Source organism: Piliocolobus tephrosceles, chromosome 14 (assembly GCF_002776525.5).
Source record: "Piliocolobus tephrosceles isolate RC106 chromosome 14, ASM277652v3, whole genome shotgun sequence".
Lineage (NCBI taxonomy): Eukaryota > Metazoa > Chordata > Mammalia > Primates > Cercopithecidae > Piliocolobus > Piliocolobus tephrosceles.
In genome coordinates this window covers 106,066,283-106,082,994 of record NC_045447.1, presented here as the reverse complement: position 1 = coordinate 106,082,994, position 16,712 = coordinate 106,066,283, and the positions used below count along the sequence as shown (strand labels likewise).

The following is a 16,712-nucleotide window of genomic DNA, read 5'->3' as shown; positions in this document are numbered from 1 at the left end:
ACCTCTTACATTTAGAGCAAAGGTCTAAATATAAGATATATTAGGTCTTTGATCCATGTTGAGCTAATGTTTGTATTTGGTGAAAGGCAGGGATTCAGCTTCATTCTTTTGCTGGTGTTGTCCCAGCACCAGTTGTTGAAGATTGTTCTTTCTTTCACTGAATGGTCTTGACACCTTTCTTGAAGATCAGTTGTTCATAGATGTATGTCCGATTTTCAATGTTCCACTGGCCTATATGTCTACCCTTATACTAGTATCATACTGACAAAAGCTGATTATCATGTCTTTATAGTGAGCTTTTTGAAATCTGGAAGGGTGAGATCTCCAACTTTGTTCTTTTTTCTCAAGATTGCTTTGGTTATTTGGGATCCCCTATAGTTCCATATGAATTTAAGGATCAACTTTTCCATTTCTGCAAAAAAATGGCCATGGACATTTTGATAGGGTGTAGTGCTTTTGATAACCCGGAAGAAACTCGTATGTGTATTTTTGTTCAGAGGAGGAACTGGGTAGGTGGGATTAGCCTATTGCAAGTACCCAAATGAGAGATGGGTAGGGCCTGAATTGGGCTGAGTTTGTGGTCGGGGAAAGAAGGGGACTAATGTGAGAGGCTCATTTGGGGGTGGAACTTGGGGACAGTGGCTCAGATGGAGGAAAGTTATCTGGAATGACACCTGGGTTGGAAGAAAAACATCCCCCCTAATATTCTCTTCAGCTTTCTAATGATCTGCTTAGCTGATACACTTATCCACATATCTGCAATCTGGTATGTAGGAAAATGAATATATGCACTGCATCATGCACTTTGTTTATTTATTTATTTAGAGACAGAGTCTTGCTCTGTTGCCCAGGCTGGAGTGCAGTGGAATGATCTTGGCTCACTGCAACCTTCACCTCCTGGGTTCAAGTGATTCTCATGCCTCAGCTTTCGGAGTAGCTGGAACTTCAGGTATGTGGCACCACACTCGGCTAATTTTTGTATTTTTAGAGGAGATGGGGTTTCACCATGTTGCCCAGGCTGGTCTCAAACTCTTGGTCTCAAGTGATCCACCCACCTCAGCCTCCCAAAGTGCTGGGGTTACAGGCGTGAGCCACCGCGCCCAGACAGTATTATACACTTTAAAAGGGTGAATATTAGAGTATGTGAATCATATTTCAATAGCGTAATAAACCATAAAAGAGATAGCTCAGTGTCTCACTGAGAAGCACCATAGAAGCATGCCGTCTGGTTTCACCTATTCCCATGTGCATATCAAGGGTGGGCTGTGAGCTTGTCATTAGTGCTAGCTCAGCTCTCTGGTCACATGATGGAATTGGATTGGCTGGCGGCTTGGGAAGTTTGGTGTGGCCATACAATTTGCATTGGTCAGTATAATTAGACACTTTAAGAGTTCAAGTGTGATTTGTAACCTCACATTCCCACTATCACAGTGATCAGGACAGCCTACTTATAGATGAATCCTGAGTGAATATGATGAGCTGAGCCCCTGTGTCCCCACATTAGATACAAAGTATAAATGAAAAATAACTGAGATTTGGGGATTGTTTGTTGCTGTTGTATAATTTAATCTATCCTGATGGATACAAAATGGAAGCGCAGTTCAGCCCCAAGTTACCATAAGGAGTTCACTCTTAGAGCCTAAGTGAAGGGGCTGAGAGGAGAGCCTGTGAAAAGCATTTCAACATTTCTTGTCTGTATGACATTTTTACCCTACACATGAATGCACGTAGAATTCTACTCTTGTGTGGTTAGAGCAGTCTGACTTCACATTGTGTTTACTTCCATTCACAGTTGCTGGTAACCACATAAGAAATTTAAATTTATGCTTTTGTTTTCTTCTAGGAAAGAAAGGACACTGTTTGGTAAAGGGCATAACCATGTACAACAAAGCTGTGTGGTCCCCCGAGCCCTGCACTACCTGCCTCTGCTCAGATGGAAGAGTGCTTTGTGATGAAACCATGTGCCATCCCCAGAGGTGCCCCCACACAGTTATACCTGAAGGGGAATGCTGCCCTGTCTGCTCTGCTACTGGTATAGAGATTTAGCTAAGCAAAATATCAGTGTGTGATTGATCTTTAACTTCCATTTGTTTTTGTTACTAATTTTAGATTAAAATTATGATACATTAGTCATCTGAGTACTTAAACTATTGGCAGAATGTTGCTTAACATAGAAAATATCTGGGAAAATGCATGGTAGGGGATATAAATAATAGACTGTGGCTTTATAGTTCTAGCTCTATCAGATTCAGTAAACTTGGATGAGATTACATTCCACATTTGACTCTCAGCTTTAGAGATACAGTAACAGAATTTCTACAACTAACAGATCCTGAATTCTTACTGAGTTAAGGGCTCTGCTTTGGTCTATGTGTGCATTATCCCACTTAATCCAACCCAACACGGCTTTATCACCTTGAAGCCAGGGTAAACAAAGGAAGACTGATTTGCATCTAAAGAGAATAAAGCCCCAACCCTCTGGCTATACCCAGCCATTCAAAGGCAGCACAGGAACCCACATCACTGCTTGGATAATCCCAGGAAAATGCAGAAGTGTAGCCTGAAGCATGATTTTCTCATGTGGCCGTTCTGTGTGCAGGAGATCACAGCACGGGTTTTGTTGGCTGCTCATGGACCCCTTTTCCAATGAGGCTCATACCTGACTGAATGAAGGACCCTTCCCGGGAGGCCCAGTCTCCTCTGAGAAAAGCCTAACCAACACCTTATGAAAATAAGCAAATAAATACTTGTTAAATACTTGGCTGGGAAGGGATAGGGACATCTTGTCTATAACCGTGGTAGATTGCTCCCATGCGCACAGATGATCACAGGGTAGGTGTCTACAAAAGTCTCCTGCCAGGAAAAACTTTTGACTATTTAGAAATTGTGTTTTGCTTTACACTACCAAATATTTCACTAACGTTTAAAAAGAGTTAGGAAAAAAGTGTTCAATGAAATGGATTCCTTGGAGTGAAATAAATACAAGGTTTACAAAGTAAGAGTCACAAATTCTCAGACATTTTTTCAAAAGACTTGGAGTATTCTTGAAATGTAGTTATTTTGGAAAAATAAACTTGGATATACAGGAAGGATTTTAAATGTTTCAATATGATAGCTTTAGTTTCCTTTTACTAACTTTTTCCTATTCTCCTTCTGCATGTTTTGCTAGAGATGTGAAAAAACTCACAGACTTTATAATACATACTGAATTGATATCTCAAGTAATTTCTCCAAATAATTATATATCCTGAGTTCTTTTCGGGAGTAGTTTATATATAGTATTAAATAAGAGTAGGCAGATGATTAAAGTAAATTTATAAATCTTGATGAAAGAAAATGTATGCACTCTGGCTGGGTACAGTAGTTCACACCTGTAATCCCAGCACTTGGGGAGGTTGAGGCGGGAGGATCACGATGGGTCAGGTGTTCGAGACCAGCCTAGTCAACACGGTGAAACCCCATCTCTACTAAAAATACAAAAATTAGCCTGGCATAGTGGCGGGGTGCAATCCCAGCTACTTGGGAGGTTGAGGCAGGAGAATCGCTTGAACCCGGGAGGCAGAGGGTGAAGTGAGCCGTGATCATGCCACTGCATTCCAGCCTGGGCGACAGAGCAAGACTCTGTCTCAGGGGGAAAAAAAAAAAAAATTATGCACTGTGAAATCAGTTCTTCCTAGAACTGTTTACTCAGAGAGTGAATTTTAATCTAGTCTTTGTCTTGTCTTCCCCACTTTCTGCCAAAGATTTAACAGCTGAATATAAATGTAGATTCACTGTCTACTATCATTTATTCTACTCCCACCATCATGGAAGGATAAACAGCACTCCTGTGCATATGTCTAAGTTAAAGCAACATCACTAAGGCCGGGCGCGGTGGCTCAAGGCCGGGCGCGGTGGCTCAAGCCTGTAATCCCAGCACTTTGGGAGGCCGAGACGGGCGGATCACGAGGTCAGGAGATCGAGACCATCCTGGCTAACATGGTGAAACCCCGTCTCTACTAAAAAATACAAAAAACTAGCCGGGCGAGGTGGCGGGCACCTGTAGTCCCAGCTACTCGGGAGGCTGAGGCAGGAGAATGGCGTAAACCCGGGAGGCGGAGCTTGCAGTGAGCTGAGATCTGGCCACTGCACACTCCAGCCCGGGAGACAGAGCGAGACTCCGTCTCAAAAAAAAAAAAAAAAAAATAAAGCAACATCACTTAAGTCCAGAATGTCATTTGTAAGTCTCAGGTAGTAAAGATGATTTAAGTATAGAATCTGGGAGACAGGAGGAGGAAAACTTTCTCTCTATAATTCTGAATTTCAGAGGATGATGCTAGGATGCCAGGGACAAAAATAATGACAAATCTGTAACAAAAGTTGGTTTCACTGCTATAAGCAAGTAAAATATATACGTTTCACTTTTTTAATGTCTGGTAAACAGTCTACAAATTCTCACATTAGCAATAGCCCTAGTGAACAGAACAGTATCTATTATAAAGGTATCACATCTGATTATAACACAATCTCACAACAGGATTGCTTACCATTTTGCCTCATGTGGCAATATTATTCCCTCCTTAGTCATGAGGTAGCATGATATGTTAGCAAAAATAAGCATTAAGTTATTTAATATAAAAATTAGTAGTAAGGCCCACAGGTGAAAAAAATGTAAGAGATCTTACAAAATAGAAATAAAGTGACTATTAAAACTTTTTAAGCAAAAATTTCAAGGTGCATTTCATCTTTAAATTGCACTCAAATACTTGGAGGGAATAATATTTACTAATCTTATTTTTGTTATGATTTTTTCTTTTATTAATATCATCAACTTATCTCTGCTACCTCATCCTTGCGTGGTCATTAGTCTCCTATTCTCTACTCAGTGGTATAGCATTAAATGATAGAAATGAATTCTCTGGTGATTCTTCAGAACAAAGAGAACCTACCAATTTACTTCATAAGCAACTGCCACCTCCTCAGGTGGGAATGGACCAAATAGTAAGAAAAGAAGCACTTCAATCTGAGGAGGATGAAGCAATGAAAGAAGATACAGAGCAAAAGAGAGAGACCCCTGAATCTAGAAATCAGAGGCAGCTTTACAGTGAGGGGGACAGCAGAGGAGGAGACGGAAAGCAGCGGCCTGGAGAGGAGAGGAGGCTGGCACACCAGCAGCAACGCCAAGGAAGGGAGGAGGAGGAGGAGGAGGAGGAGGAGGAGGAGGAGGAGGGTGAGGAGGATGAGGAAGACGAGGAGGACCGGGTAAGAGGAGATACGTTCCGAATGCCCTCTCGATCCCCACTTCCTGCTCCTCCCAGAGGCACACTGCGCCTGCCAAGTGGGTGCTCTCTGTCCTATAGGACCATCAGCTGCATCAGCGCCAGGCTCACCCAGATACCACCATTAACAGCACCACAGATTACAAGTCTGGAGCTCACTGGTAAGAGATGTTGACTTCTGCTTTATTTTGTGCTTTAAAATTAAATGCAGCCTGTAATCTCAGCACTTTGAGAGGCTGAGGTGGCCAGATCACCTGAGGTCAAAGGTTCGAGACCAGCCTGGACAATATGGTGAAACCCCATCTCTACAAAAATACAAAAATTAGCCGGGTGTGGTAGGGCATGCATGTAATCCCAGCTCCTCAGAAGGCTGAGGCAGGAGAATCATTTGAATCCAGGAGGTGGAGGCTGCAGTGAGCTGAGATTAAGCCACTGTACTCTAGCCTGGGCAACTGAGCGAGACTCCATCTCAAAAAAAAAAAAAGTAAATGATTCTTACGCATGTGCAGTTATATACACCTGTAGTCCCAGCTACTCAGGAGGTTGAGGTGGGGGAATGGCTTCAGCACAGTAGTTTGAGACCAGTCTAGGCAACAGAGTGAGACCCTGTCTCTTTAAAAAAAAAAAAAAAAAAAAAAAAAAAAAAAAAAAAGGTTCTCATTGCTCTATGAAGATTATATTTTAATTTCATCCTAAAAATTGATCCTGAATAGACTAATTTCATAATCTTCAAATAAATAAACTTTGCAGAAGAGATAGCTATTTACTGCAGAATAGCAGTCAGGTATAAAGCAAACTCCTCCAAATCCAATGATGATTTCCTACTGATGTTTCTTAAAAATCAGCTTTAATGAGGTATAGTTTATATGTAGTAAAACTTATTTTTAGTACATAAGTTCTGAGTTTCGACAAATGCACATAGTCATGTAACCACCACCAAAAGTAAGATATAGGACGTTCTATCACTCCCCAAAATTCCTTGTTTCCCCCTCCACCAGTCACTGGCCACCAAAGAACACTGATCTGTTTTCTGTCTCTACAGTTTTGCCTTTTCCAGAGTGTCACATAAATGGAATCATACAATACATAGCCCTTTCAGTCTGGTTTCTAATGTTTTTGAGAGCCACGCATTTTGTTTTATGTATCAGTAGTTCATTCCTCTCTTCTGCCAAGTAGTGTTCCATCATTGGATGGGCCATGGTTTCCTACCAGGTATACGTCATCTGAGTTGTTTCCAGTTTGGGGTGATTATATATAATGTTGCTATAAACATCCACGTACAAATGTTTGTGTGGACTTAAGTCTTCATTTCTCTAGGGCAATGCCCAGGAGTGGGACTGCTGATACGGTAAATACATATTTACGTTCATAAGAAACTGCCCGACAGTTCTCTAAGGTGGCTATTCCTTTCCCACCTGCATGCTGCGGAGCTCCTGCCTCTCTGCAGCCTGCCAGCACTTGGTACTGTCAGTTGCTTTTTCCCCTCGTTTTTGACATTCTAGTGGGAATGTGGTCATCTAGACCTTTTGCCCATGTTTCCATCGGACCACCAGGGAGGGCTCTGAGTAGAAGAATAGCAGGACCAGGTGTGAGAGGCTGGCTGGTGGGGACACTTTGGGTGCTGGGAGCAGCAGGAGCCTTCGTCTGGGTAATGAGACCCCTATGGCAGGGGTGGCTCTGGAGATGCTGGGGTGAGGGGAGCTGAAAAGGTCAACACATTTGTGCAGGGGTGGCCATTTGTGACAGCACACTGCCAGTGTCAAACATAATAGAAGCTTCCGTGGCCTTTCTGACAAAGGATTTCATCCTACTTTTATATGATCACCTAAGGAATTCCTCTCATGCTCAGCAAAGCCCCTTCCTCCTGTGGCCTGTGCCCCAGGTATGCTCTGCCCTAAGAAAACCCAATCTGTGAAAGTCTGAAGTCTTGGAAAAGATAAATGACCCACACTGAGCTACACTGTTATAGTTTTATAAGAAGGTCACCACGTGACTTTTATGGTATGTACTATTGGTAAGCTCACTTTCTGGGTTTAAAAATCGACTACTGAACTTAACTAAATGTTAAAACAAAAACCCATAAAATTAGGGCATATAGGAACCTTTGCAGATTGAAGCCGTAGAGGCATAAAATTAGATCTGAGAGAGTCTTGGAGATGATCTCCAACAGCTTCGTATGCAGAGATGGAGACAGGCTCAGAGGAGGTGAGTGATTTGCATGAGCATTCATGGACAAAAACAGAGGCATGCTTCTAGTCCAAGAAAATGGCTATGGGAGAATATGAAGAATAAAAATCGGTTTCTGTATAACCTTCCACACCTTTGTTGTAAATGTACAATGTTACCAGTACTCTCCAGCAGACCACATTCTGGCTGTGTTAAGCACCTTCATCTAAACCATGATATACTTACAGCCTGATGAATCGTTAGAGAGAAAACGTCAACGATGTTAAACCATCTGTTTCCAGCCTGTTACTTTTCTGAACATACTTTGGTTATATAATATATATTCTGTCCTTGTTCTGAATATTGCTTTCTCCTCCAGACAAAGCTCTCTCTTGATATCTATGCACACACGCCCATACATGTGTGTACATGTATGTATACGCACACATGCCTAAAACATAACCGCTGTATGTCCTAGGCAATTCCATCGCCTCCATCCCAGATGAAGCATTTAATGGATTACCCAATTTGGAAAGGCTTGATCTGAGCAAAAATAATATCACTTCTTCAGGCATAGGTCCAAAAGCATTCAAGGTAAATACATGCTCTGATTTGTCTATTTGGACGGATGGCTTCACTATGACTTGCATTGGTTGGAGACGGGGAAGGGAGGAAAAGGAAGATGCTTCTAATTGGTAGTTTTCTTCTAAGAAAGTTTCCTCTCTGATGTTCCTAAACTGCATTCAAGTTTTCTCTTGAATATAGTTTATTATTTTATATACTTTTAGCTTTGCCATAAGGGCACCAACAATAGCATCAGTGACAAAACTAATGATTTTAATTTATGGAGTAGTTTCTCTCCCCAAGTAACTGAAAACATGCTAAAATCTGGTCTCTTAGCATATGAAGTATTTTCTGGAAATAAATTGAGCCTATCTGGAAACTCTATTAACATTTTTCAGGCCAGCAAGACACAGCTTCCTTTTTTTGTTTTGTTTTGCGCAATGAACAAAACCTGATGGAGGATACTTTGGCAGAAGGGGGTTCTGGAAAAACAGATAGGCTGAGATAAAAATTAGGGATAGCTTGGAAAAGAAGAGGGAGAGAGAGAGAACAGGAAACAGCATAGAATAAACCTTTGAAAGATACAGATTGAACTAATTTTATCTATATATATATATAAAACGGGCCGGGCGCAGTGGCTCATACCTGTAATCTCAGCACTTTGGGAGGCTGAGATGGGTGGATCACGAGGTCAGGAGTTTGAGACCAGCCTGGCCAACATGGTGAAACCCCGTCTCTACTAAAAATACAAAATTTAGCCGAATGTGGTGGCATGCGCCTGTAGTCCCAGCTACTCGGGAGTCTGAGGCAGGAGAATTATTCGCTTGAATTCGAGAGGCAGAGGTTGCAGTGAGCCAAGATCGTGCCATTGCACTCCAGCCTGGGCGACAGAGTCAGACCCTGTCTCAAAAAACAAAAAGGAGGAAAGAAGACAGATTTCAAGGAATTTAAGAGTTAAGAGAGAAGCGGTTTATGTTTGTTAAACAAAAACAAAAACAAAAAAACTCATAAATGTGTGTGTTTGAAAAGCCATAAATAAAGCACATTATATTCCACTAGGTGAAACTGTTACTTCCTTGGACAGTCTTCTGGGTCTTCCACCCACTCTTCAGACAAATCACTGGCCTCTTATATTCTCAGTTCCTGTTTCTTTTGTTTGTTTTTTTTGGGGGGGGGGGACGGAGTCTCGCTCTGTCACCCAGACTGGAGTGCAGTGGCACAATCTCGGCTCACTGCAAGCTCCGCCTCCTGGGTTCACGCCATTCTCCTGCCTCAGCCTCCCGAGTAGCTGGGACTACAGGCGCCCGCCACCACGCCCGGCTAATTTTTTGTATTTTTAGTAGAGACGGGGTTTCACCGTGTTAGCCAAGGTGGTCTCGATCTTCTGACCTCGTGATCCGCCCACCTCGGCCTCCCAGAGTGCTGGGATTATAAGCGTGAGCCACTGCACCTGGCCTTCTCAGTTCCTGTTTCTTATCTGGAGTCTAGGCTGGCAGATAAGAGGGTTCCACATTCACATCCTAGATCTACTTCATGCTATCCATCCTTCTCCTAGAAAATGGCTAGCATTAGGGGGTCCTTTTCCTGTATTTGACCAAGAGAAAAACATTGTAGGAGATTACCTCCTTTTCTTGCTTTGGAATTCTCTGTCCCATTCCAAAACTGTTGAAATTTGAATATGATCATTGGAGAGATGAATCATTCCATGGGACTTTACTAAAACGTACCCAACCACAGTTCCCCACTTTTGGTGGTAGAGGCTAGGTTTGACCAATGAACACACAACTACAAATGTGAAAAGATACTTTTCCAGACAGTCAACTGGATGCCATATAGGAATAGCTTGTAATATCTGTAGTCCTTAGTTTTGAAAAATTTCCACAGTAATTAGTGTCATTTTATGACCTTTCTGGAGTAGATAAAAAACTGAGGTGTACAAGTATGTTAAAAGGATTGATTGCTATCTTAACTGTTAGCATCCATGACAGCTCAGATTCCTGCATGATTTCATGAAATTTCTGTGTATTACTGATAAGGTGGAAATCTAAGATCTAGCAAGAATGACCAATCCAGTAGTTATGGGAGCTTTCTCTCACTTTCTAAAAAGCTGCAATATAAACATGGTGAGTAAGCTACAAAATAATCAAATGTAGTCTGTTGAAAATCCCTGAGAATCAATGCTATTACCAGGATCAATATCAACCTAGCAGGGGGAATATGGGGTTTGTCTGCTGTGTGGCCTGGATATTACTGTCTAAGCCTAAGGAAGGATAGCTTGTGAGACTTTCGGTAAGTGCTTCAAAATGACCCTTATGTGAAATGTGACTGCACAGCTGTGACTAGATAAAAAAGTAACTTTGAGATTTGCTTTTTAAGCTTCTGAAGAAGTTAACGCGTTTGAATATGGATGGAAATAATTTGATACAGATTCCTTCAGAATTGCCATCTACATTAGAAGAACTTAAAATCAATGAGAACAATCTTCAGGCTATTGATAAAGAAAGTTTATCAGGTATTTAATATTTGTTTTTCAATAATATGCTTCCTTATAATCTTTCTTATATAGTGGTGTAGAAATTTTATTTGCAGTATCGCCAAATGAATAAATAGTAAATATTTTTAGGTCACTTAACCATTTGAGTTGATAAAACTTCTTTTAACTATTAACTGGCAAAACGTAAAATGAATTTTAAACTACCTGTTATCTTTGTACCTTACCCATGAATAACATTGTTTCTCAATGATTCCAGGTTCTTATTATTCACAAGACAATAAATTTACTACAAATCCAAAATATCTGAAGAATTATACTACATATTCCCCACAACGCCATGCGTTTTGCGTTCTGGATCGACAATTTTGTCGGTTCTTCGAAGTGACTAACCAGTGCCGTGGCTTGTTGATTGGATCTCCTTTATCACTCTGATGGTCAATACACCCCACCCACAACTCTTGCTGCCTCCATACAACTTGCTATTTTCATTTATCATGGGTTGGAACCTAAAGACAAAACTAAGCACATGGGAATTATGCATGAAATATGAATAAACGGGCACTGCATATGAGGCTGAGATGCTGTCCTACAAAGAAAGCACATGCTCTTCATGGTATTAACTTTGGCTTTGGCAATTTTGTGCCTGAGAGGGCTTGGGCTGGAACTTTGTACTCATATGTCACTGAAGTCCTGCTAACTCCACACCCCACGGCATGTGGATGCACGGCTCCCACTGTGGCCTAGCTTTCTGACAGCCTTTAGCGAGGGTGCCCTACATTCTGTGCACTTGACATTGCTGGCACTGGCTCCTCTTCTGCTTGTTTCTGGACTGTACTAGATAGCTGAAGATATCATATGTGACTCTGTATAAAAGAGGTTTTATCACATTTTACTTTTCATGAATTCTAGTTAATGCCTTTGATTATATTGTGTACTTTTTTGAGACAAGGACTGCCTACCTTTTCTTTTTATCTTCCTAATAGTCTAGCATAGCTCTTGAGGTCAGTGCTCAACACTGTCTGCTTACTTGCTTTGAAACATATTATGTTTTTATTCATTATGTTATTTATTAAACAAAGCCTTTAAAGGAATGAAACAATCCAATTGTTTCCTGTAGCTCCCAAAAAACTTCACAGGAACAAAACACTTCTGGTATTGAGAAAAGAACAATAATAATGAGAATTTCCAAATCTGAGGATTAGTTATGGAAATACTCAATTTCCAGATGGATTTCAGGACACGCAGAAAAACATTAATAAACACAAATTTCGATGGAGATTGCCAAATGGGAAAGACATTAGAAAATTCAATTTCTAACTGCTGAGGACCAAAGGGTGTCAGCAATCTAGAACAACTGTACTAACAGGCTGTATATGAACTACAAGTCAGTCACATTTCTAGTTGGGTTATCACAATGAAGTGTTATAAAACATGCACTCCTGATTGTGAAGGTGCTTTCACACACCCCTGGAACTGCCTTAAAGGGTACTCTTCTCCCTCACTCACAAATGCTTCTAGATTCCCAGAGTGTTGACAGGAAGCCAGGGTGAGCGGGCTGTCTGCTTGCCTTTCTTAGCCTGCCTTTCTCCACAGTCTGAGCACCGAGGAGCCTCGGCCCCATGCCGGCAGTGCTTTCTGTCCTCCAGCCCAGATACCCCTGCTGCACTCCCTGGGTGGGCTGAGTTCTAAGAGCTACTGCTGTGCCGCTCCCTCGGGTGCTGGGCTCCCCCTGGCTGGGAGTCCTGATGCTGTGGATGGTCAGGCTGGCTGCCAGGAATGCTATGAGGCCACCCTGCTTCTGTGTGGAAGCAGGTGGCCCACTGCTCTCCTGTCATCTCTCTTGGGGCGGCTCCTCACTCATGACCTTTCAGATTATAGCTCCAGAGACGGGGAGCACGCCAGGGAGAGAAAACAGCACAATGGTGCAAATAAATGAGACAATTTGGGATCCTGTGGGACCTGCAAGCAGGCACAGTGAAGGTGAAGGGCAGGCAATGAGCAACACTAGGGGCTGCACACACCTTGCTGGAAGGCAGGGAATTTACCTGCAGGAGGAGCAGAGTCCACCTGAGATGTGCACATGTGTTATGGAGAAAGGAAAGGACTTAAAATTGAGAGAGAAGTGTGAAAGGTGGAGGGAGGGACAGCAGAGGAAAACCAGGCATGCTTTAAAAGCATTTTTGTTGTCACTAATGACTGAAACAACCAAAGTAGGAGCCCTGGAGGTTGCTCCAGTGGATGACCATGTGATGCTGCCTGCCAGGAACATCAAGGCACCTGCCATGTCCACAACCTGTCATGGTGCCACCCACCATGGAAGACTTCCTGTTTCCTGTCCAGGAATCCTTTCAACATCTACCTCAAGTCTCACCTACAAGAAACACTCTCTAGCACCATCCTATTTCCTGTTACCTCCTATTTCCCATATATACCAGAGAATAACTGCAAACGAAAACACAGTGTCCTGAATTTGTACTGTTTCTCTCTTTTTCTCTCAGTCATGTAATGGCCATTAGTTCATTTCTGTTATCTATTTTTCAAAGAAAAACTTCCACTGCATTTCAAAACTTCACCTATTTACTAGAGAAAGATGTCAGATTCTCAGTACCTTTAGTTTTGGAAATGAAAGCGAATATGAGGAAATACAACCACTTATCACAATTTACTGGCTGGCCTGGCTACTTCCTGTTGCTCAGCACTTCCATTAATCCTAAGCACCACCACCAGCTTAACCTTTGTAAAATGTGGCCCTTGTCCTGCCGTCCCCATCTTGCTGCCTTGAGAATGAGAGCCAGACGTTGTTGTCCAGGGTGCAAAGGCCCTCCCAGAATTAGCTGGGTGTGGTGGTGGGTGCCTGCAATAAGCTACTCGGGAGACTGAGGCAGAAGAATCGCTTGAACCTGGGAGGCGGAGGTTGCAGGGAGGCGGAGGTTGCAGTGAGCCAAGACCATGCTATTGTACTCCAGCTTGGGCGACAGAGCGACACTCTGTCTCTAAATAAATTAAAATAAAGTAAAAAAAGGCCCTCCCAGTATACTTCTCTCTGAGCACCAACCTTTACCCCACTGTGCACAGCCACTCCAGGGCTAGTCTCCTCTCCCCCTGAACAAACCCACATGGTCTTTCACCTACATGTGCTCAGCTGGCTATTTCAGCCTGGAAGTTCCTCCTGCTTCTATCTAAATCTTTCTGTCTGTAGGAGACTGGCACTTTCATACCACTCACATCTACACTGTTTTTTCTTCTTATAATCTTCCAGCATTTATTATTTCTATTCTTGATGCAACTGTCTTTGCTGTTGCCCAAGAACAGAACTGAGTCCCACATGGCATTCGGTGCAATGCCCATGAAGGGGGTTGAATAAAAAACATCCCCTAATCTGGGAATTTTGGCCACACCCTGAACCTCTGATTCAGATGCCTCTGGGTATGGTCATTGCTGAGCTGTCCATTTTGCAGCATGGAGCTTCCATTTGACCTGGATCATACCACTCCTGAGACTAGTAGAAACAAAGTAGGAAAAAAACTTGTTTGTATAAAGGCCTTTCTTGCTAGTTCAATCTGAATGCGTGGAGAATTTTTGATCATCATTCTTTCAAAGCTTCCATTTGGCTGCACTGTGTGCCAACAAGTGAGTAACTATGATGGGAATTCACTGCTCTGGTTTACTTCTGACTCCCTTGTTCAGAGACTGAGGGTGAGCCAGGGAAAGTGTTCTTTTCTGTATCCTGGAAAAAAAAATCACTCATTGCATTAAACTTCCACCCACCCCATTGCCTATGATGCTGCCATTTCATACATCTATGTCTTTGCAATGTTTCCAGTGACTGTCCACAACTTTCTATTCCTTTCCTATCTGAATTCCAAATCCCTGTTCAGTCACCACAATTTCTATGGAAACTCCTCTGCCTCTCTTTCCTATCTCCTTCTCTCTCATCTCTCTTGCTTCTGTTCCTTACACATATTGTTAGCACCGAGCATTTCAATGATTTTTTTAGGGTCTGCCTCACTACTGGACCATGCATTTAGTCCTGGTTGAATTGAGCATCTGGGATGTACAAAGTACTTAAGAAAAGACTTTACAGGAGGATACAAAGGTTTTAAAAAAACTGTATTTGCCCTGCAAATAAACTGGCCATTTCACATGACATTTCAAAAGCCTACAAAAATCTGCATGGTTTTTCAAGTATCCTAATATTCTAATACTTTTATTTTTTATAGACTTATATCAACTGGTCACCTTAGAACTGGAAGGAAATAATCTCAGTGAAGTCAATGTCAATCCTTTAGCTTTCAAACCTTTGAAGAGCCTAGCCTACTTGCGTCTGGGAAAAAATAAATTTAGAATTATACCGCAGGGTCTTCCTGCTTCTATTGAGGTAACAATATATTTCTTTTAATGTTTTAAATGTATTATATTTTAAATATGGTATACAACAAAATATATTTTAAGACTATTGTGATGTAAATTAAACTCTAGTTTCATGCTGTATGCAGAATTTCCTATAATTTAAGCATTGTTTTTCTTCAAGCAATACAAAATTCTGAATCGAAATTATAATTACTAGTAGAGACACCTGATAAAGTGAAAAATGGTACTTCTGACAGCTCTTCGGGGAAATGGGAGAAAGGAATTGAAAATTTAAATGAACCACAACTTCTATGAGGTACTCTGATTCTCAAGACAGTGTATACTGTCCCAATTCAGAAATGTGATGCTTATCACAGAAGCTCAAACAGGTATTAACCATAATAGAGTGTCCACTGACAAATTCCAGGCAAAATCGCAGACACTCTGACCTAACAGTAACTTGCATGGATACAAGTGTTGTATAAAGAAGCCTCTGACTGTTCCAGCAACTCTGTAGCTTACAAGTTTTGACCCAATTCCTACCAAAACTGTCCTGTGACTAACTCCAGGCCCCAAACTCCAGCCTTGCTTTATTATCCTCTAGAGATGCCCCACAAGTCCCCAGATGTGTGGTCTCCTTGCTGCAGGATGTGCTCCAGAGGGTCTTTGGCTGATGAATGTCAACACCCCTCATTTCTTGCATTAAAAACACTGAGGTGGACCGTGCAGTGGCTCACACCAGTAATACCAGCACTCTGGGAGTCTGAGGCAGGAAGATGGCTTGAGGCCAGGAGTTTGAGAGTAGCCTGGGCAACATACTGAGGCCCTGTCTCTAAAAATATATATTTTTAAAAAAACTAGCCACGCATGGTGGTGCACACCTGTAGTCGTAGCTGCTCAGGAGGCTGAGGTGGAGGATCACTTGAGCCCAGGAGTTTGAGGCTGCAGTAAGCTAGGATCGTACCACTGCACTCCAGCCTGGGCAACACAGAGAGACTCTATCTCTACAAACCACACCCCACCCCGCCCGCCAAAAAGAACACTGAGGTCCAGAGAGTCTATACATACTGGCAAACCCTGTGGGAACACAGGTTTCCTTATAAGCTCCGTTCCTCCTATACCACATGATCATCCAGCCAGAAGTCAGGATGCAGCATCCCCCGGCTTCAGCCCCAACAAGCCAGAAAAGAGGATCATCTATGGTGATCTTATGTGGCTGTCATGGCTATCACCCTTCTTCTTCTTCCTATTTCCAGATTAAGTGACAGAATTATATAACACTGACATTTATCAGTACCTGGCTTTCCATCAGAATTTCCTGGGTTCTTAAGAAATACAGACTCTTGGACCTATCCCAGACATGCTAAGTCAGATTCCTTGTGGGGCAGGGCCAGAAATTAATAATTAAAAGATTAAAATTTAAATAGACAATGCATACACATGTTAAAACACATACATACACAATAAGGATAATACAAAAGAGCAATGTGCCCCACTCTGAGCCTGAGCTTCCCATACTGGCTTCTCTCTCTCCAAAGGGATCCATTCCTACCAGTCTGCAAAGCACTGGGCATACAAGTGCACAAATGCATGGCACATACTATAAATCCTTCTAAAGACGCTGCTGTACACCTGCCTCACTTAACCATGCAGCCTCAAGGCTGCCTCATGTCATTCTTTCCTACAGCTGCAGACTTTTCAACATATGGACAGGTGTGCCAGGATTTATTTAACTAGTCTCTGACTGATCTAGCTCACCTCCTAAATACATATGCAGGTAAAAGCAAAAAGTTGAAAACTGCTTTACTAATTTCTAACAAATGCCAAAATTAACAAAGAGGGAAATTCTCACAGGTGGAATAGAAGGTGACACTAAAGAT

At 42.1% G+C, this 16,712-nt stretch overlaps 1 protein-coding gene across 3 annotated transcripts in view; it reads left to right on the top strand.

Annotated features, from left to right (window-relative positions):
• ECM2 (extracellular matrix protein 2) overlaps nt 1–16,712 on the top strand; it is a 43,502-nt gene that overhangs the window by 17,119 nt on the left and 9,671 nt on the right. For 2 of the 3 annotated variants that reach the window (XM_023187812.1, XM_023187811.1), the window contains 5 exons: nt 1,844–2,032; nt 4,913–5,419; nt 7,903–8,018; nt 10,365–10,500; nt 14,703–14,860. In XM_023187812.1, the coding sequence (XP_023043580.1) occupies nt 1,844–2,032; nt 4,913–5,419; nt 7,903–8,018; nt 10,365–10,500; nt 14,703–14,860 (1,106 nt within the window). Of the gene's footprint in view, nt 1–1,843; nt 2,033–4,846; nt 5,420–7,902; nt 8,019–10,364; nt 10,501–14,702; nt 14,861–16,712 lie in introns of all 3 variants that reach the window. The other variant, XM_023187810.1, reaches the window with a different exon arrangement.